Genomic DNA, 21,049 nt, shown 5'->3' with positions numbered 1-21,049 from the left:
TAGAAGAAGGGTACCAGATTAGAATAAGAGGTTAGAAAGGGCATAGCAGCAAAGAACTCAGCAGTTGGATGAAGTGATTTGGGGACGTGAAGAAAGAAGTTATCACGCTACAATTGCAGAGATCCCAACATCCAGCTCCCATCTCCTATTCCAATGTTGTTGTTTTGAGCTGTAATGGATTCAGGACAGTGTTTGTTTTTGGCCTAGACTGGTTTTTCTGTGTGTACATAATGTGTGTGTGTAATACAGAGCAGCCCACAGGCTGTTTTCCTCTGGTTTAGAATGCAGCGTATGTGTCCCATTACCGGTCTCGCTCGCGGTCCTTTGGGATCAATGAAAAGCCCGCTTTCCTCTGATCACCAGGCCTGTCGAGCTGTTGGCTGGGAGACATCCAGACAGATGCACACACATATGCGCACAAACACACACACATACACACACACACACACACACACATTATGGCACACATAAATATACAATGCTATGATGTTTGGCTTGCACATTTCTCCAGATCGTCAGTGTTGTTTTATTTTCTCTTACCTCTCCCTTTCTTTTCAACGTGGCGCTCTGAACCTTATTTTTGTACAAACAGTTGAGGTTACATCCAAATTGCACACGGGCCCGCAGTCTGTCATGTTAATGAAACGGTTCAGGGTTAATAGAGGAGAAGAAAGACCAACATGGTAATCAGTGAAGGCAGAGTGCTGTAATTATACACATACAACATGGTTTTGGGCAAAACCCAGACACCCTTGCCGTCTTTCTCTCGTGTTTACTTTTCATCATCTCTGCATTGGTCTGTTGACAACCTGTTATAGATTCAAGCTAACAGCACTGATAATAGCCCGAGCTAATAGTATCTGTGATAACATGGCGCACACTGTGCAATCGTCTTTGGATGTTGTTTCCCAAAAGCTTGCACAAGTTCTGCTGAATGTCTGCCTGTGTTGGTGGTTATAAGGTAGGAAGGTGCAGCAAAGGGCGAGCATTATCTAACAGTTATTGGTTTTTGTTTATTTCCTGTCTTAAGCCTCCTGCAATTATTGATTTCCTGGAGGATGGCATGTTTAAGTAAAAGCGGCTGTGAAGACTCGCGCTCCACTCAGGGTTACTCTTATTGAATTGCAGGTCAGAGTTTGCTGTTGTCACTTGCTTGAAGGCGAATGAGAAGCTAAATGTAGCTGCTGAGCAAGTACAGGGCACCTCCACGGGGCTCAGATAAACACTTGGTTCGTGGGCCTTCTTATGACATTTCACAATGCTGCGCCTATGGATGTGGTGGGGAGCTATCACTTAGCTGCCAGCGGTTAGAAATATTTCAGAGGAGCACTTTGGAATCTGCAGCGGCTGTGTTGAATGTTGTACATGTGGGTTTTAGAGCAATAGGTAAATGCTTTATATACAACAAGGCACCCTGGTGCTCTGCTCTGCGGCTCTGTGCTATATGCTACCTGCCGTGGGATGAGAGTAAACCCATGCGGTTTGCCTACAAGCCAACCTGGGGCATCTTAGGATAGCAGGAGAAAGATTGGTAGAAAACCCATTTCTGAAGTGGATTTGTGCCCTTGTAATCCTGATTAATTTTGACCCGTTGTGCTCATTTTAAACAGAGCATTACAGTAAGCGTGAACACAGCAAGCTCCGGGGCGAAACCAGGAGCTTAGCGGCTTTGGGAGGCTTAGCTGCAGATGGCATTTTAAGCCGGACTTAATAAATTGTTTCCATTAAACTTACCGGCCCACACATACTGGATTAGACCAGTGGAACAAAGGAAGGAGAGAGCGTGCAGACGAAGAGGAGAAAAACACACGCGCGCACACAACGCCCATTGTGCACGTCTAACTCTGCTAACATCTCTCTGAGGCCACATGAAAGGTGAAGACAGGGTTACTGTGGTGTTCGGGGAGATAGAAGCTTTTGGACATGAATGCAAAAGCCACTCACTTTAGATCCCTTGCTCGTCAGGGATGTTGGACCAATTTGCTTAATTGACATAGAAGTAAACAAACAAAAAAGATGCATAAACCATTTAGCTTGGCAGTGGATTTAGGGCTTATCCTCTAACTGTTTATATATAAACACATTACCGATGCTGTAGCTTAAGGATTTAGGATCTGGCCATATCCTTGCGTTTTTTTCTTCTTCTATGGGTTCTCTTTTACTTATGTATCCATCTCCGCCATTGTGGGAAATCAATTCCTTATGGTTGAACCACGCCTCTCCCCTATTCCATCCCTCTTCCACCGTACCTCATTCCCCCCATCGGCTCATGGCTCGCTTCCTAAGCTCTCATTATGTGCTACACAGTCCAGGGTCCCCGTGTCGAATCACTAATCAACCACCCTGTCTGCAGGCCCGCTCTCTCAATAGGTGCTGAGTGGCCTTTGTTCCGCCACTGCTGTTTGCTATGTGTCAATAAAAGAGCTCTGGCCTCCTCCACCTCCTCCTCTTCCGTTACCTGGGGCAGCCATAGCCGCATGCCTCCTCCTGCAGTGCAGGCTTACAGCAAAATGAAACACACACAGTCTCACCTGCTGGATTCTGAATGCCAAAGAAGGGAGCACGGATGGTGATTGGAGAGGGAGCGGCAAGGTCAGGGGCAAGGGGGGATTGAGGGCAGCTCAGGCATAGTGAAGTAGATGAGAAAGCATGTTTGTATTCGGCCAAGCATCTCTCTTCTGGCCAGGTCAGTGTAATGTATCACTAACCTCGGCAGCCCGCCTGACTGTTTGCAGCCTCTCACCCATTAAATAATGAATGGAGGTTGACCCCCTGACCAACTAATCAGCTTTTCACCGCCGTTGAATCGGATAGAGTGGAGGTTGATGGAGAGTGCGGCTGGCTGGCTGGCCCGGCTATAGTATGACTGGAGGGCAGATATGTTACTGGGAAAACAAAGGACCTGCTGAGGCTTCACACAGCCAGATTAGTGAGCGCTGGAATCAGCCATCACTGCTGTGGAATCTAAGCCTGGTGAATCTCACCTCCAGCTCCCACAGTGATTTATTTGACAAAGTCCAGGCAGGTTTCAGGAAATGCTTTCTTGATCAAGAAGACCAGTGTTAGTGTATTGACACAGCACTTATGGTCAAAGCTCTGCTCTTTTGAGGTTCAAATATTCACTGTGGCACACTGTGTACAAAAGGGAGCTGGAGGTTAGTTTTGGATGCATAAAAGATATCATCCTGCTCACACCAGCTAACTTGTTACTGAGCATGAACCCTTGTACATCTGTTTTCCCAATTTGATTTAAATATTAAAAAGGTACAAACTCTTAGCAGAACACGGGCGGCAGATGGTTTAGTTATCACTCTGGGTTCAGGAAGAGGAAATACTCTTTGGAGGAAACCAAAGAAAAAGGCTTGTTTCTTTATTAATCTTGGGGTTATAACTGTTCACAGACTTGGGGCAGCTGGGTGATTTGTTTTTGGAGCAAGGGCTGATATTAATGCTCCCTTTATTGATAGTGCTAATGCTGTTTGTGCAGCCATCCCTGTCCAAGAGATGAAAATAAATAGGGGGAGCTCAGCGGAGATAAGACATGTGTTTAATTATTAATTGAGCCATCACTGACAGAGATTGCCTTTTTCTGATTTAAAGCAGGAAGGCCTGCTTCAGGGACAGAAAAAGCAATTACAGAATTCCCAGCCTGCACCGCTGCTGCCCATCGTTTCACGATACGCTGCGAGAGAGGACTGAAAGGAGACAAAACACTCCTATACACACACACACACACACACACACACACATCCAGTTACACTGCAGTGTTCCATAAATTATTTTAATTCTTCTTCAATATTTATAGCGTTTTAAATTACGATTACAGCGTCATGTACTATTTATGTAGAGTGGCAGACAGTCAAAGAGACCAAGCCACGTTACCCACAACCCCTCTATGGGCTGGCACCTTAAAAAGCTGACAGAGGGAATTGTTTGGTTTTGTAGGATTCAGGCAGAGGTGTAAAAAGTACTGAAATATTGTAAAAGTACCTTTACTTTGATGAAATTTTACTCAAGTACAAGTAAAAGTACCCATCTAAAAATCTACTCAAGTAAAAGTAAAAAGTAGTTAATCTAAAATGTACTTTAAGTAAAAGTTACTTAGTTACTTCCAACAACTTGATGGGGGCCGCTCCTATACAGTGCAAAAAAGGACAAGGGGTCATAAATCCAATCCAAAAACAGTAATTTTTAATTAAAGGAGAATCTTTACAAATATAAGTGCAATGACATTAAACATGTCAAACATTAAACATTTAACATGTGAAACATTAAACATTTAACATGTCAACACAACATTTAAGAACTTTTGGGAGGAGATGTCAAGACATGAACCACATGACAGCTAAAATAAAAAGTTAAAATGCTGCTGTCCCACTGTATATTTAAACTTTTGGTTAAACTTTGGTCCATCTTTAGACCACTAGTCTACAAACTTCTTGTTGAGTTTGAGCAGCAGCTGATTTTCAAAGTGAGTACAGCTCATCCGGGCTCTTTGCAGTGAACAGCATCCAGCACAGGTAGGCCAGTATTGAGTTTCAGGCAGTGTTGTGCATGAACGAGTTCAAAAGAACGCTTTCATTGAACACGTTCATTTTTATGAGAACGTTGAACTGAACGAAACTTAATGACAAATATTGAATTTGAACGGTGAACACGTTTATATTATCTGAGGTCTAGCTAAAACGTTACGGTTTCCTGTTTTCCTTCTCCTGAGGAGAGACGCTGTCTAAATCGAATGCTTGCTCTATGTTGTTACGATCGCCGCCGCCAGGAGTGAAGCTTGCATAGAGCGCCAAATGTGCTAGGGCCGGCCCTGTGTAGCGCAGTGATTCTCAAACTGTGTGGTGCGCCTCATCTAGGCATAACACGGAGCACGGAGGCACAGGTGGTGCGCGCGACCGGGAGGGGGAAATGCGGGGCGGAAGTAATATTCTAGCTGAACTAATGTTTTGACGTCCGCATCTCTTTAACGGCGGAGCAGTAAACAAATCGCTCTTTCGCCGTAGCCAGGGGTCGGCAACTCGCGGCTCTGCAGCCGCTCTGCAGTGGCTCCCTGTGCAGTGTTCTCCATGTCGCGCATATTTTTCGCGAACAGTGAACTTTATGATCAGTTTTCATATGTTGAACGTGCACGTGAGGGAACGTCATCCACTATATGCAGCATCTACCACTGCAGTGAGAATTGCCTTGCGCCTTGAACTTTTTTTTTTACTTAGTAACGGATGTAATTTCCAATGTAGCGCAGTACAATACTTCAGTCAAAATCTACTTAAGTAAAAGTAAAATTACCCATTTCAAAAGCTACTCAAAAAATTACAAAGTACACAAAAAACTACTCAATTACAGTAACGTGAGTAAATGTAATTCGTTACTTTACACCTCTGGATTCAGGAAGTGATTTCCAACCGCACCAGCTCTTACAAGCTGCCTGTTTTCAAAGACGGAGCTGATTTTCTATGCACAGCAATTAGCTAGCTTGTAAAGTCATTGCTGGTATGTCATGTTATCCCCTTGTGCACTCTGTGGCCCCTTTACAGCACTATTATGTCCATTAGAAAAGTGTCTGTTCAGTGCAGAGGGCCCAGTGTGCATGAAATATTAACTGTTAGGAGTATTGAGTTACCGCCGGTTGAGCTTTAATCTTGAAATAGAAACTGTGTTGGATAGTCAATGTGATTCTCCCTCCTGTCTGTGTTTGCCATTACACGTCAGAACGCTTGACACCTGTCAGTCACTCTTATCAGCGGCTGCCATCTGTGTCAGCAAGCCCATGGGTGGTGATCATCTATTGTGACAGAAAATGGGAGTCACACTGAAGGCTGTGCGATTAGGCTCCATTGTGCGGCTCAGTGTTCATTGACTGAATATGGATTTAGCTTTAGCTTCGGAGAGGGAGCAATTACAAAAATCACTACAGGCCATGAGGGAGTTTTAGGTGAAGTTGTCTGGGGCATGACCAGCATTTTGTCCGCCGAACTTTCCCTATAAATCTTCACTTTACAATTGCAGTATTGTGTCATCCATGGGCTGTTTCTGCTCAGATGTGCTCACAACAACAAAGAAAACTCAAACATGTTAGGGTGAGGGGTGGTGCATCCGACAGAGGCAGGGTGTAATGTAGTTATTTTGTTGTGGAAGTACTTTTCTACAGCACATTGACACCAGCGTCATTACAGAGTTCAAGCAGAGTAGAGTGCAGCTTGAGTCGCAAGTTCCTGGCTGAACCCGCCAAGCTCTTGAGAAAACGATTCAAGTCTGACCCTAAAATGACAGGCATTCTTTCTTTGGCCCCAAACCAAACCCAAGCACAATGTTTTCCCCGATTACAGGTATGTGCAGTGTAATTTACCAAGTAGATAGCTCAGCCGACTTGAATGTACAGGACCCTAACCTGAATATCGTTTCCTAAATTTTGTCCGAACGCAACTCAATACACAAAAGAGACCCGTGCTCCACTGGGGCCTTTCAGTGCTGTCACTTCAGCTCAGTGATGCCTTTTCAATGCACACGATACCCTCACCTACTGCACCTCAGCTCCCACACCAACAGATGCAGTGTGCACCATACCACAGAAAAAGCATTGGCATCTTTGCTGTGACTTTAGCTCAGAGGTGAAACTTGCACCTTCAGCTCATATTTCTATTTGTGCAGCTCTCAGTTGCATATGCACATTGCAGTAAGAAGGCATCCCTCAGCGTTGAAACTTGAATTAATGTTATCAAGATAAAAAGGTTGAAGCAGTGTTTGATATGATAAGCTGCAAGGTATGCAGAGAAAAGATAATTCAATGAATGACTATTGTAAGCATAGAAATCTCACTGCATGTCGAACCCAGCCCCTCTCAGCCGTAGTGTTATTGTGGTCTAGTTGACTCCAAACCAGTGTTTTAGGCGGGGTGTAGGAAGCTCATTCTTCACCAGTGAGTGAGGAAATAAGAAGCTTCCCCAATGAGGGGAAGACTTTTTGGCAGATGAGCTGGTACCCCCTGATGTGAGAACTTGACTCCAGCGTCAGTGGTGAAAAAATGGATGTAGGCTTCTTATTTTTTATTTCTTTCTTTATTTTTGTCTTATAGAGGGGATAAAGAAAATAATTTAGAGAGGATAACTCTAGAGAGCAGCAGCAGCTCTCATCACATCTTCTGTCTAATCTTAATCCTCCTCCTCCTCCAACGAAGGCCCAGCCAGCTGCAGCGTGGAAAGCATTTTCATTGTTTACTTGTGAGAATACATGACCAACGTCTTATCTGCTGTCTGCTGTCAGGCCTGAAATGTAAAGCGTGTCGCCTCTGATCACTTGCAGGTTTTCTTCTGTTTAATCCTTTATTCCCAGCTCCAGTCATCCTGCCAGCAAGAGTGATTTTTTTCCCCCGCCCTGTGTTTGTTTGAAGATCCCAGTTTCCCTCCATGTGCATTTTAAGCTCATCTGTGTTGAGCGGTGCAGAGCCGATGTTGTTTGCAGATGAGGCTGTAACGCTCATTGACAAAGCCAGATGGTAGCCGATTTTGGCCAAACACGACACTTGGATAAAATACAATCTCTGGCGAAGGGACAGTTGTCAGCCTAGATGGATACTGCAAACATGCTTGTAATGGGTTGGACATTTTGGGAAGCAATTCACACAGGCTTATAAAGATGGGAAAACCATCGCCAGGAACAGAGCAGATGTAAAATGCCTAAGATTCCTTGATGGACAAGGAAATCCACGCATTAGAAGAATGTGCCGGAGAGGATTGTGGGGAGATGAATGCAGGAGATCCCAAGATCCCAAATCAAACAGACAAATCAACTACATAAAGTATTTTCCAAGTATTTCTAGATGTGTGGCCTTCCACTGTTTGTTCAGTATTTCTGAGGCCTAGATCTTTCCAGCGGTAGCATATTAGCATTCATGTTTCTATCAGTGGCTTATCAGAGACACTCTGTCTGGGAGCATTACCGCAGGCTTGGACTAGTGCAGTATGTTTGACAGAGGGCTGGGTTTTGGAGAGGTTTGCAATAGAGCCTAGCTATTAGCCCTGAACTCAGCACATGGTGAAAGCAGTAACCTGACAGGCACTGCTGCAAAATGGCTTGTGTTTTGTCCTGAATTTCACCGGGGGTGAGCGCCATTAATCGTCCCAGTGTTTGTTCACGGACAGGCAGTAATTTGCTTAGACACAGGGGCCTGCATTTTGCCATTTTAGGGTGTGTTTTTTTTTTGTTTTTTTTAAGCACACTAACAGTTGTGCCTCTTCCAATATTCAAGCGGTCATCTGTTTTGCTGTTGTTTTTGGCTACTGGTGAATTCCCTGCTCTGGGCCCTGCGTGGTGGGGCCCCTAATGGCCTCTGACTGACTGTAATACCCCATTCACCAGAGCATGGGCTTCAACCTCCCTGGTTGTTAATTTAGTGCTGCTGTGCGGAGGGGTGAGCAGCAGGACGGGGATTTCACTGCTGTTTGCTTTGGGAAGGAGCGAGGGAGGCTGCTCCAAAGCCACATGACCCACGGAGGAGTGTGTACAGAGCTCCAGCAGCAACATCGTCCAGGACCTGACTGATACATTGTATTGCAGATGTTGTTTGTTCAAATATTTTTCCGATCTCTTGATAATAGCTCTATTGGTTACATTCACTTTTTATTGCAGCACTCCTCTTTACTCTGGTGTCTTTTAAAAAAAAACATTAACCTACATTGGGGTATTTTGATTATAATACTTTTATTGACTGTATTAGCATTGATACTCGCAACAGGGTCAATTTGATTGTTTTAGTGCTTGTGAAATCTTTAAATATGATAAATAATATACAAAAGTGTAACATTTTTGGGTCAAGCCATCTCAGTACAAATGTATCACTGATATACCAGACCATAAAAAAGACCCCATGTGTTGAAGCTGAATAGTTACAAATTGCATCAAAATGATGGCTCCCTGGGTTTTTTGTAAAAGATCAATATACAGTCACTGCTATCACTTATGATACAGGTATTGACTCATCAGCTGTTAAGGGCGGGGCAAGCGCTGAAGTGCCCAGGGCTTCTTATCAGCTGCCGCACACCGTATTAGTGTGCCGGCCGGGCAGGCGTAGCACAGACCTAATCCTGGTAGCAGGTGCTGCTGGGGCCTAGGCAGAGTGGACATGTTTTTCAGGGAGGATGAGCCATCTGGGTCTTGATGCTTTATGGTGCTTAAAACACGCTCTCAAGTGTGACACTCCCAGCACTTACTTTTTAGCAGCACACAATAATCTAAGCATTGGCTGCTAAAGGGAGACGGAAGGCTTTCAGGAGAATTTACAGGGTTTGATGATGTTGTGTGGAGCCTTCGCTTCGACATGGATTCATGAAACAGCCAGACACTAGGCGATTTGATTTTGATTCCTCTAACTCTTCCGGTGTTGTTTTTGTCATCTGCTGTCTGAAATATGTCGAGCAGAAAGAAATGGGTGTTAGTTTTGTTTTGTTTCTTTTTTTTCTTGTTGCTTTTGTGCCAGTCTGCCTTGCTTGACACTTTTCTGGGGCCTTGTGTTGTGTTGTTGTTTTGTTGTTTTCTTTTTCCCGGTGTAGTCTGTTTCATCTCGCAAGCAATTTGGCTCGTTTCGGAGTCCAATTTTGTTTCACCACGCTCTCCCCTCTCCTCACAGACGTACTCACAATCACACATTTCCCCAAACTGACACGGCGCCTTCACACTCCAAACAAATCAATCCTTCACTTGCCACACTTGGAACACCATAGCGAAATGCTGAAAATGTGCAGGCTGTTTTTATGTTCCTTGTCCACTAAGGCCTGAGGGGGCCAGACCCAGATTCTCTTGCATCCGTGTGTAGGTGTGTTTGTGTGTGTGTGTATGTATGTGGCTAAGGCTTAGAGGAGCAGACAGTGGTGTGTTTGGCAGCAGCCCCCCCCCACAGGTCAAAATCCAGGCCTTGTCTCCATTAGTTTACCTGACACAACTCCCTGCCCTCTGCTCTCTCTCCCCTTATTAACTAACCTCTCTCTCCCAATTTCTCCCCCAGTCTGGGCCACTTTATCCCCCCTTTCTGTGTCATGTTCTCTCTCTAATCACGAATGATGAATGGGGTGCAAGGAAGGATACTGAATGTTTGCGAACCTGATGCACCCCCCAATTGTCCCTTTTTTGTCTGCGCTGGGAGAGAACATGGTGGTGAGGAGTGATTCTGAGGAGGCTTTTGTGTCTGTTTGTCTAACTAAGCTCTTTGTGAGAGCTATTTCAAACATCTCCACCTCAGTCCTCTAAGTGTGTCATCAGCCTTGACATGTAATTCATCGCACTACTCCCCAAAAAATCCTCAGACTAGTGCAAGTCCACTTTAAGATATCACAAACTCGACCGCTGTGCAAAAAGAAGGCTTGTAGTTCATAAAAAACACAGCTCTTTTGGCATGTAGCCATTAGAAGGGGAAAATGGCAGCTCTAGTCTAGTCTTCGACAGCTGCTGGGTCTCCATCTGTAAGCCTAATTACCCAGCAGCACCCCAGGAGCAGCTCAGCAGCAGGATCCTCCTATAGAAGAGGCATTGATTACATCAGTAGCTCTATACTGGACAGTGTGTTTCCCCGGGGGCCTACAGATATGTGAAACGTTAACCCAAAGCACTTCAATGCACACTGGGGTGCTATCTATCTTTAGACAAATAGTCCACTAAGATCTTGCTCTTGCACATCCACCCTCTCTCTAAGGCAAAATTCACATCCTCTGTAGATCTTTTAAAGATTCTCTGAGATCCTCTATCGACTTTAAAAAATGTCAAATAACAACCGTTGAAGTGGTTAAGCTATATTACTAATCAGTATGCATTTTTCCTGAATATTGATACAATTATAAACTGAATAATCGATATGATCACGAATATAACTAGAATGTCACTGAGTAAATTGATTTATTTTTTTCATCAAGATCAATGAATTATTTTCTGGGAATCAGTGAAAATTGCCCAAAATACCCTATCTAGGATTGTTACGGAAAATTATTTAGAAAATCCTGGATCCACCTCTTTGTCTGAATTTCCATTTCAATTTCAATTTTCTGTCTTGGCACGTGTCCCATCCCTCCACCAAGTTTCTTGGAAATCCATTCAGTAGTTTCTGTGCAGCCCTGCCAAACCAACCAACAAAGGGATAAGGGTGAAAACATTACCTACTTGGAGGAGGTACTTAGCACTATTGTAATTGTTAATCAGCCAATCATTTAGGTCTTTTATCAAACAATAATGCCAAACATGCTTTGGCTTCTCAATTTGGGGAATCATTGTTCAAAGCTTTTCCCCGTGAGATTGGTTAAAATATCTTAAACCACCTCATGATGTTAATAAAGAAAATGATGTAAAAACGTATAAACATGTCCTGATCTTGCCTATTGTCCGGATCCACGCCAAAATGTAATGGCTTGTTTCTTGGTCCATGTCTCAACCTCAGTCTGTTCAGTCGTTTTCGTCAAATCCTGCTGACAAAAAAAACAAAATGGACAGAAGGGGTGGGGGGATTCCTGGGTGGAGGTTAAAACATCAAACATCCACTGATTGTCGCTTCTCTAATTAAATAATTCCCTTGTTTTATATCCTTCTACATTGAATATCTTTGGATTTTGGGCTGTGCCTCAGAGGTTTGAGTGCAATTGAAATTGCAATTTGTGGGATGTCATCTTTGTTAAACAAAACATTATACAGAACCGTTTTTTGGCTTGAGTTTGGAAAGTTGGAAACGAGGAAGGCTTTAGTGTTTTCGCTGCGGCTGTTTGCTAATGCTGTGGTTACAAATGGGTTGGTAACAGTGATTGTTTTGAGTTTACTATTTGCTCAGCCCTGTGCAGTGAAATTCCTGTGGCGTGCTGTAAAGCACAGTGTAAGACACGGTACACTGACAGACTCTTGAATGACAAGAGAAGTAGCCCTGAGCTTTGATCGGCATGGTGAGGATCAGCAGCTCTGGCCTGTACCAACAGGACGCTTCCACGTGTAAACATGACAAGAAGAAGAAATGTGGCTGATTGATGATCCAGCTCTTAGGAAGCGTGTTGATGAATGGATATTTGATTTGAGCTGTTGCCGCTTTTGAATACCACCACTTGGAAAAGCTAGCTGCCTTAGCATTCTTGGCTATCAGCAGGTATTATATGACATTATGAATAGGGCTGCTATATTTGCATGAAGCAGGTCAAGCAACGTCTTGGTTTAAACTACATCTTGACCCGGTACCCATACACATGCCAACAAACCCCTGTCTCTGCAAAACACTTGAGGAAATATGATACGTCTGCAAAGATGTTTGTCCTCCCCTTTCATGGCACTAAAGTGCAATGGCTGCACATGTCAAAACAGAGAATGAGGTATGGTGAACGGTTAGGAGCTGTCAGCTTCCAATTGTTGCTTTGCTTTCAGAGTGGGGGGGTGAAAATGGAGATGGAGAAGGAGGAAAAAAAAACATGCAGGCTCTTTCAGCCCACTGTCATGCCACTTAGGATTTGTTGAGAGATTTTCACCCAGCCATTTCCCTTCCATTGAGGAGTAATCAGTGCGCCACTGAAAGATAATATTATATCCACTTAGAGACATGTGGGCTTCATGCATGTTCATACATGAAATGAAGCTGGAGAGCAGTGCCTCTGTTTACATTGCTTAGCGCTCTCCCCCTCCATCTCTGCTTGGACTTGAGGCTTCCTGGCAAAAGCTCCCTGCCTATGTGTCTTTTATATCTCATTCCTTCTCAATCTCTCTTTCGGTGCTGCCTCCCTTCCTTCCCTTCTCCGTGGATTCTCAGCCAGCTGGTGGGCTAAAAGAGGATGGTTTCCTGTGGGGCACCAAAGTGATACTGTTCAGGCATTATGCGAGCTTAAGTAAAGCTGACTCGCTGCTCAAGAACTACAGCCCACACTGAGCTCCACAGCAGCCCATGGAGAGACTTTGAAAAGGTCTTGAAGGTATCGGAGACACAGGGAGGCTGCTACTGTCCACTCACCACTGTGCTGTGATGTGGGAAGCAGGAGTTAAGTCCTTTATTAGAAGTGGCAGGCGTTGTCTCCAGTCACCTCCTTAATTGCAGCAACACGTCCACTGCCGTAATCAATTGAGACAGCTGCCACTGCGGCGTTCAAGTCCATAAGGCGGGCGTGTCATGCTAATTAATGAAATGATAAGGCTAGTGCTTGCAGTAATGCACAGATAACTCCTGAAGGCTCTCCTGCCTTTCAGCACAAAATCCATCCCCAAAGTTCATACTCCACCTCCCTCTCTCTCTGCCTGTTGGCTGTCTGTCCACAGTGGCCTCAGGGTTAGAGGGGTCGCCAGGGTCAGTGACAGAGAAAGGGGTCAAATTCCAGGCTGGCAGGGTGGGCCGTGTCAGAGGAACCATTAGACTTGATCTTTTCTGTTGAAAGTTCCAAGATGTCCCTTCCTCTTTTTTTTTTGTACGGCCCAGTGGCACTGACCTTAGCCGACCCGGTTGTGTTCATAAGGATCTGGGACTGATGGCTGTCCCAGGGCACATGAGATCTGCTTGAAGCAGCTCCACAGGGGGATGGGACCCGATAGAGATTTAGGGAAGAAGGGAGAAGCGTGAGGCCTCATCCATTCTACTACATTTTGGTTCAAAAACAGTGTTTTCAGACAAAACTATTTATATCGGCTTTAATCCCAGTCCATAGGAACACACCTGAAAACGATATCACATGACCACTCACACTGGGCATGCTGGTGCGTGCTGGTGGACACAGTAAGCCTTTGGTCTTGGCAGCTTGTCTCCTACGTGAACAGTTGTATCATTGTGAAATAAAGTATTTAACGGCACAAAAGGGTCAGCATCTCTTGTAATTGATTATCCATGTAGTGTTATACATTGGTATCCGAGGCTCATACAAGTTGTTTTATTCAAGCAACTGGTATAGGCTCCTATCATGTGATGGATCCTGATGAAGGGTATTATCAAGCGGTTGTGAGTCTCATTGATTCCAAACATCTTATCTTCTGCCCGTCCAGAATAACATGCCAGAGTTTTCAAAGCTACAAACATTTCCAAACTATTCTGGTTTAGCAGCTCTATAACTCTGGGGTAGTGTGGACCTCAGGCGTATCTGTAGTAGAGTTGATATATTTTTTAAAGAAAACAGAGTGTGGAGTCCTCTTGTTTCTCTGCAGCACATTACAGCCAACATTTGGACGATCAACATGTAGACCCCTGTCCTTTCTGACCTGGATATGTGCTCCCCAACATTCACCTACCATCCACATCAAATGTGTCATGAGAGGTGAACAGTATATGTGTCCTTCGCCATATGGTTGGAGTTTGAATTGGGGTCTTATATGCACAGGAAAAACTGACTCATCTCACTGCTCAGCTGCCAGCTCTCTGAAATGAACATTAGGTTCCTCGATTTATGCCTGAGCTCTGACTGTAAACGTGTGACAGCTTAACACCGCTCCCCACTGCTCTGCCGCCATCCACTCCTTTTGTCCGCTGCAGCGAAGAGACAGAGAGAAATAATTGAAACGTGCCAGCTGTCCCCACTCCTCTGCTATCTCGGCCAGCTTTCTCCTCGTCCACTTCCCCATTAACACTGAGTGATTGGCAAAAACGTCGCCTTGGCTCCCCTCGTTACCAGTTTGGAGATGCTCGGGGCAGATTAAATCATGGGAGGGAAAGCAAGCATTTGCAAATTTCTACTATGATTTTATTATCTCAGACATTCAACACTGCTCAGCCTTTTGTTTTCCGCACGTTCAAAATCGTTTTGTTGAAATCACTGCAACTTCTATTTCTTCATGACTGAATACCTCACGGCAATGAAGTGTTGATTGGCAAGACTGGGGTTTCCTGCCTTCTGCTAGTATCTGTTATAGCCATCTTCCAGTCACTCACTCGTGAGGTAAGCCTTGGCTCTTTGCAGATTGCTTGTCTAGAGAGGTACAAAAACCAAATCATTGTGAGCTCAACCGTCAAGAGCAGCGGAATATTCTGTCAACCAGAGCCAGCAGGAGACGGATCAAGGCAGCGTGCATTCTCAGATACCTTCTGCATCCTCCCAACGTCTTTCAGCAGATATGCCACTTTATTTATATATCTATCTGTCCATGTCCTTATTTTATCAGTGCCTTGACTGTTTATGCTTTGGCAAAGCCATGAAGGGAGTGAACCGCAGTGTTTGCCTTGTAAATGAGATCATCCAGTGGCCTTAAGCTTCTCGCAGCATCCAACCCCCCCCCCCCCCCCCCCCCCGCCCTTGTCACCGAGAGAATTTACATACCCTCGTATCTCATCTGAAAAAGCCTTTTGCATACATGTTCTGTTTCTCTGGCAGTTGTATATACTGGCATCAGGTTTGGCATTGAGCAACTAATTTATGTCACATGCTGGTTTGCATGCACAGCGTATGTTCACATTTTGGTTTTGTTTGAGGCCAGATGAGAGTATTCTCTTGGGCTCTCGTCTCATTCATGTGGTTTTTGGGACTATTTGCATGTAGCCATGTGCGTGTTAAAATGGAGCGGTTAAAGAAACACAGATTCAGCTTGAATGCTTTTTACAGGCTACAGTATTGATCTCAAAGAACGTAAAAGTGAAATTGTACAGTGCTGTATTTCGCGGGATCTGTATCTGATATGACATGAGTCGTCAGACCATGCTTTAGAGCAATATCCTGGTACTGCAAGGAGCCATTTTACCCTTTGCTTGAGTCCCCTGGGTGATGACAATTAGCCCATCATTGTCCAGTTCAGGGCCAAGCCATTCCAGACTGGGTCCAAGCCATTGCAAGCTGGGCCATCTGGCTGCATAAGGGCCACAGAGTACCAGATCTGAGCCAGCTCTCCAGATGTTCCGCAGAGACAAACAGGGTCACAAGTGAAGGATATCAGAGGCAGGAACAGCTGTGTAGTGACACTCCGTTCACCCCAGATTCCCCAGCTGGACACATCAGTCATCACCAGTCAATCCCAGCGGCCTGTTGTTCGTCTGCCACCTCAGTCCCCGTGCCCCTCCTCTCTTAGCTTTTCCAATCCCCCACCCTGTATTGCTGCGAAACCCAGGCACGTGCGCATGGGGCAAGGCCCAATTCCCCTGAGTAAGCAGGGCCACAGGAACAACTATAAAAAGATCAATAGTGGGATGAGATGTCATCTGGTGAGCAGACCTGCCAACACTCCCCCAGGGAACGTCCTTGTCCCCCTGGTGCACTAACCCAGCTAACGGGGAGAGGTTGGGGTGTGGTGGGGGCCACCCCCCACCACCGGGCTGCACTCCAACCTGCTTGACTCACTCACACCATCTGCTCAGGTTTGTGGGGCAAGGCTTTAGGACAGCAAATTTTTTTGTACAGACACTATGGCATTTGTTTCACATGACTGCCTGTGGCTTCCCTACTGTTGTCCTCAGTGTGTGATTGCAGGCAACGTGCACTAAGGAAGTGACGAACAAAACAATGCCAAATATGTCAGTTTGTTGAAATGCTTGTAACTCCAGCTGACAGTTATGTGTGGTTTTGCGGCAGAGGGACGGTGTTTGTTGAAAAACAGAAGTGATTTTATTTGCTACATATAGCCCTGAGGTGACATGTGTCAGAGAGGCATTCCTGTCAACTTGTTATCGCTGTGTGTTTCCTCTCCAAATTTTCGTTTGCTCTCAAAATGGCTGCTGCGGCATGAATTGCGGAAGTGAGCAGGTACGATAGAGAGTGTTTTCATCACTTTCTCACTTCTCTTGACTTGCTGCATTGTGCTAAAGAAAGTGTAGTTTAAGGAGCTTTCAAATAATAACTCTATATGCATACTAGCATGTTGCCATAAACATGAAGCAAAGACATAATTGAGGTCAATACTATTTGCTTATTTCAGCAAATTTGATTACGCTGGAGTAAGCAAAAACTAATTTTATTCGATTTTTTTTTTTTTGCTCCGATGTAACTATAATGACGACTATATTTGCGTGTGTTTGTGATTGTGTAATGTGCCCAGAATGACAACTTGGTGTCCAGCTCCTCGTGTGTGTGCGTGTGTGCGTGCGTGTGTGTGTGTGAGGGATTTTAATGAGGGATGGGGTTGGTTGGAGATGATACCTCCCTGCCTCCATTAGAGCCCATTAGAATCATCATTAAGATAACCCGCCGCTCGCTGTGGCCCTGGCTTCCCAGCATTAGTATAAGAAGCCCCTCTCTATCTTATAGTGGTCGTAGCGAGACTTCATTCCATAATACTCGCCTCACATTGTGTCTGGGAGAACAGGTTGCCACGGCAACATCACCCAGCGGCGACATTTCGACTGGATATTTGCTTCTTCGCCTCTCTTTGCCTGTCTGTGCCCGTCTCTCCGTCTTTGCCGTCATTCTTCCTTCGCTTGCAGGAGGAGAGCCTGACAGTTTAATCCAAATACCAGACCCCTATAAATCTGGAGGTCTATATACACCCAGACCCCGGAATTCATTTGAAAATCGTGACACCTTAGCCAGGCCCAGTTCTCCCATAAAACGCAGGGAGCAAGTGAGTGGGAGCTCAACAAATAAAAAAATAAAAGCTCTGCCCAGCCTTTTTATTGGTCTTTTTATGGGTGTTAGGATCCTTGAAAGATTAAGCAGGCTGTTAATAGGGCCTGGATATTCCATTAGTAGGTTCCATATCGAGTTCTCACCGGCCTGACAGCGGCTCCCAGCCCTTCTCAGTTTTTGTTACCGTTGAGATTGCCCATGGAGCTTTTTTAATTGCGTCGCAAGTAAGCCTTGTGACTGAAGTACTGCTGCATCTTAGCCTGTCTTCTCTCTTCCTCTGTCTCGATCTGTCTCCATCCGTGTGTGAACATTTTCTTTCTCTGATTTTTTTTCGTGTGATGCCTCTGTGCTTAAAACGAATTCCACCACCAGCAGCTTTGATACTTCAGAAGCTGTAGCACTGTTTTCCCTATTGTAGTTGTAGCACTGCCATCTCCTCACACTGAATCTCTTTGTGGCTCATTTTGTTTTTCTTTTAACTCCGAGAGAAGTGGAAGATCATCGAGCATCTTTTCTTTTTCATTAAGATTCATAAGTGCTCTGAGATTCTTTGTATGTGAAAGGTGTCGCGATGCTGCATTTTTCTGCCATTTTCATTTTCTTGCCACAACAGCATGTAATTGCAGTCATTAAATTGCATCAGTGCAAGTATGAAAAGTCATTGTTCGGTGGAACGGTGATCATAAAAGCTTCTTGTCTTCTGAAAAGCCCCCTGATGAATGGTAGAGACAAAGTGGCCAAGTTCAGAGTGCTTTGCTGCGGTTCCCCAAATCCCCTGAAAGATCAGGAAGGGGGGATAGAAATGCGCAGTGGCAGAGAGGCCAAGATAAGAGGCCATGATCTCTCTTCACAGCAGAATTGAAACATAATTATTTCATGCCAGATTGTGTGCTCAGCAAAGCCCTGAATAGGGGCCGACATTTAACTTTAATTAGCTGTGATTTATTCATACTGACTGGATCGCGAGAAGAAATTGGATCATCTGATTATAGTCAAGCATGAAAATGACCTGATTAAACACTTAATGGAACCTAGAGAGACGGAAGCAGGAGGAACCTTGGGCAAAAGATGTGGAGACAACATTATAAAGAGGGAAAGGGAGCCATGTTTTGCTTGATCATGCACCAGCATTAGAACCATTATGTTTGACTCCAACTAGGAAATGACTTGACATTTGAGATGGTCCAACTGTTTCCGATTATCTTCTTACATTGCCTTGTTCCTTTTCTCCTCAGGTGTGCCACCGAATGAGATTGCCGAGTCCAAGACTTGTAGCCCAGCCAAAGTATCCGGGCTCCAGCGCAGCCAGGAGCAAAGCAACAGTGAGGTGCCTTTCGCGCCTCCCGTGCCCAGCCCCACCCCGGCGCCGGCGCCCACGGGCATCCCGGCCCCCGCTGCAGCGGCGGCCCCTCCAGAACCTCCCAGGTCGCGCCTCCCCACACCCCCTCCTCTCAGCGTCAAGAAGGAGCAGCCTCTGCCCCCTGTCCCTACCCCTCCCCTGTTGAGGGCGCAACCCCATCCCCATCCCCATCCCCATCCCCACCCTCACCTTCACCCACACCCTCACCTTCACCCTCACCCTCACCCTCACCAGCCTCACCTGCACCAGGAGCCACGTGTTCTTCTGCCCCCACAGCATCACACACGGCCAGTAATCAGCCACCAGCTGCATCACCCGCTACAGTACAGCAGTCTCCACGATATCAGGTATGTTGTTACAGGGGCATTTTTGGGAACAAGTCAGAAGGCGCTTGTGCTTGATTTGAAATGTCTAACCACTAAGAATTAGCAGTGTAATTCAACAAGTTTTCTCATGCTATAACTATATCTCACTGATGAAAGGTTTTTGGTGTATTCAGCAACATTTGAACCTCAGTCGGCCAGCGGAGGTATGTCTGTGTAAGACCACCAGAGACCTCAGAGCTGCTGACTAACAATAAGGAGGCAGATATTCAGTATCCAGGGAGCCGTCTTCACTTTCATCAGCGAGCTGTGTTTCCCCTTATGTACCAGATCAGAGTATTACATTGTCACCACAAACACTTCAACGCCTCCCTGCCTGTCTGGTGGAGACAGCAATCGACTGCAACAATTTCCAAATTTATATAATATAATCCGATGGGACGCGATACTGTAGAGTTTATATTCTACACAATATTGACTGTTTTCAAGCAGATATTGATTTTCCGCTTCACAAACTTGCAATAAGAAGCTGTCAGATTCACTGCATTTCACTGAGCAACACTTCACTAGATACAACACATTCAGCCTCTTCCAGTTTCATTTCATTCCCTCAGATTCTGCCCTCACCTCTTTTTCTTTAGTTCAGTGTAAGAAGCTTTATTGTAAAATAAGTCTCATGTTTTCAAAGCAAAGGGTCAAACATCAATACAGCTGGACTTATACTGAGTTAGCAACAAAGCAAGTGAACACATGTATACAACACATGGAAGCTGCAGTTAATTGTACTTTGATCAAATGTATCAAACTTCTGCATTCCAACTGAATCAAATAGTAGGTATTCAATCTCTTTAACACAGAACTGTGTTTTGTGTGTGTGTTTGTTTCTTTCAGCCACAGGAGCAGTCCAGTGGGTCTTCCCAAACAACACTTGCCCCCTTCCCCTCACCACCACCTCAGTGGACTCCCGTCCTCGGCCCCTGCCTTGCCTCTGTCCATAGCCAACCTCTCTACCTCGCATTATTCCTCTCTACGCAGCCCGGCCCATCGCCATCCGGCCATGTTTGCAACCCCAGCCACACTGCCTCCACCACCGACCTTACCGACAAACAGTTTAGTGGTGCCTGGGCACCCCGCCGGCACCCCCTACCCAGGTAAAGCCGGGCACCTCGCATGCTGGATGGTAGTTAGCCAGTGCAGACACAGACTGCTTTGGCAAATGGTAGCTTTAAAAAACAACACTGCTTTCAATTTCAATGCTGGATATTTATTTAATTGAAATATCTATATCACATTTGGACAAAATAATGGAATTCTGCAGTGGGAGAATTTAATGTACTCATTCTTAGCATTTCTTTACACATATATCGAAGTCTGTATATATATACATACTCAGCGTAGGCAGAGTAAGAGTAAGAGTTTATATCATAATGTGTCCAATTAACTCCACAGCTCTTCTAACTTTTCATGTTAGAATTACAGGTCTGAGAATAAATATTAGTAAAGTATACATGCTACAGTAACTTACTGGAAAACTAGTATTTAACCTGATGATATGTGTTATATGGTGTTTAACTGTTCATTTATGATTTGCTGATCTGGTAAGTGTTCCTTTATTAAAAATACTGATCGTTTATACTCCACACAGTACAATATATAAATAGACACGTTTTTTATTTCTAATGAAGCATACGTGTCATCACTAAACCTATGTGGGTTTATTTTCTCCGTAATTGATTAACTTTAGACATGGAACAGACAAGGTTTAATCAGATTTATTTTATAACACTAAATATTGACTAGTAAATTATAATTTTGCATCTAGTTCAAAACCAAAAGTTTATGGAACAGGATATGCTAAAGCTAGATGTAAAAAAGTTTTTTCCTATAAAGTC

At 44.8% G+C, this 21,049-nt stretch overlaps 1 protein-coding gene across 1 annotated transcript in view; it reads left to right on the top strand.

Annotated features, from left to right (window-relative positions):
• fbrsl1 (fibrosin-like 1) overlaps positions 1–21,049 on the top strand; it is a 287,043-nt gene that overhangs the window by 251,796 nt on the left and 14,198 nt on the right. Inside the window, exons 8-9 of the mRNA XM_053420416.1 lie at positions 18,710–19,181; positions 20,049–20,308. Of these exons, the coding sequence (XP_053276391.1) occupies positions 18,710–19,181; positions 20,049–20,308 (732 nt within the window). The remainder of the gene's footprint in view (positions 1–18,709; positions 19,182–20,048; positions 20,309–21,049) is intronic.

The sequence above is a fragment of the Pleuronectes platessa genome, chromosome 4 (genome assembly GCF_947347685.1).
Source record: "Pleuronectes platessa chromosome 4, fPlePla1.1, whole genome shotgun sequence".
In the NCBI taxonomy this organism is placed as follows: Eukaryota; Metazoa; Chordata; class Actinopteri; order Pleuronectiformes; family Pleuronectidae; genus Pleuronectes; species Pleuronectes platessa.
Note: the sequence above shows the minus strand (reverse complement) of the source record. Positions and strands in the feature narration are given on the sequence as shown.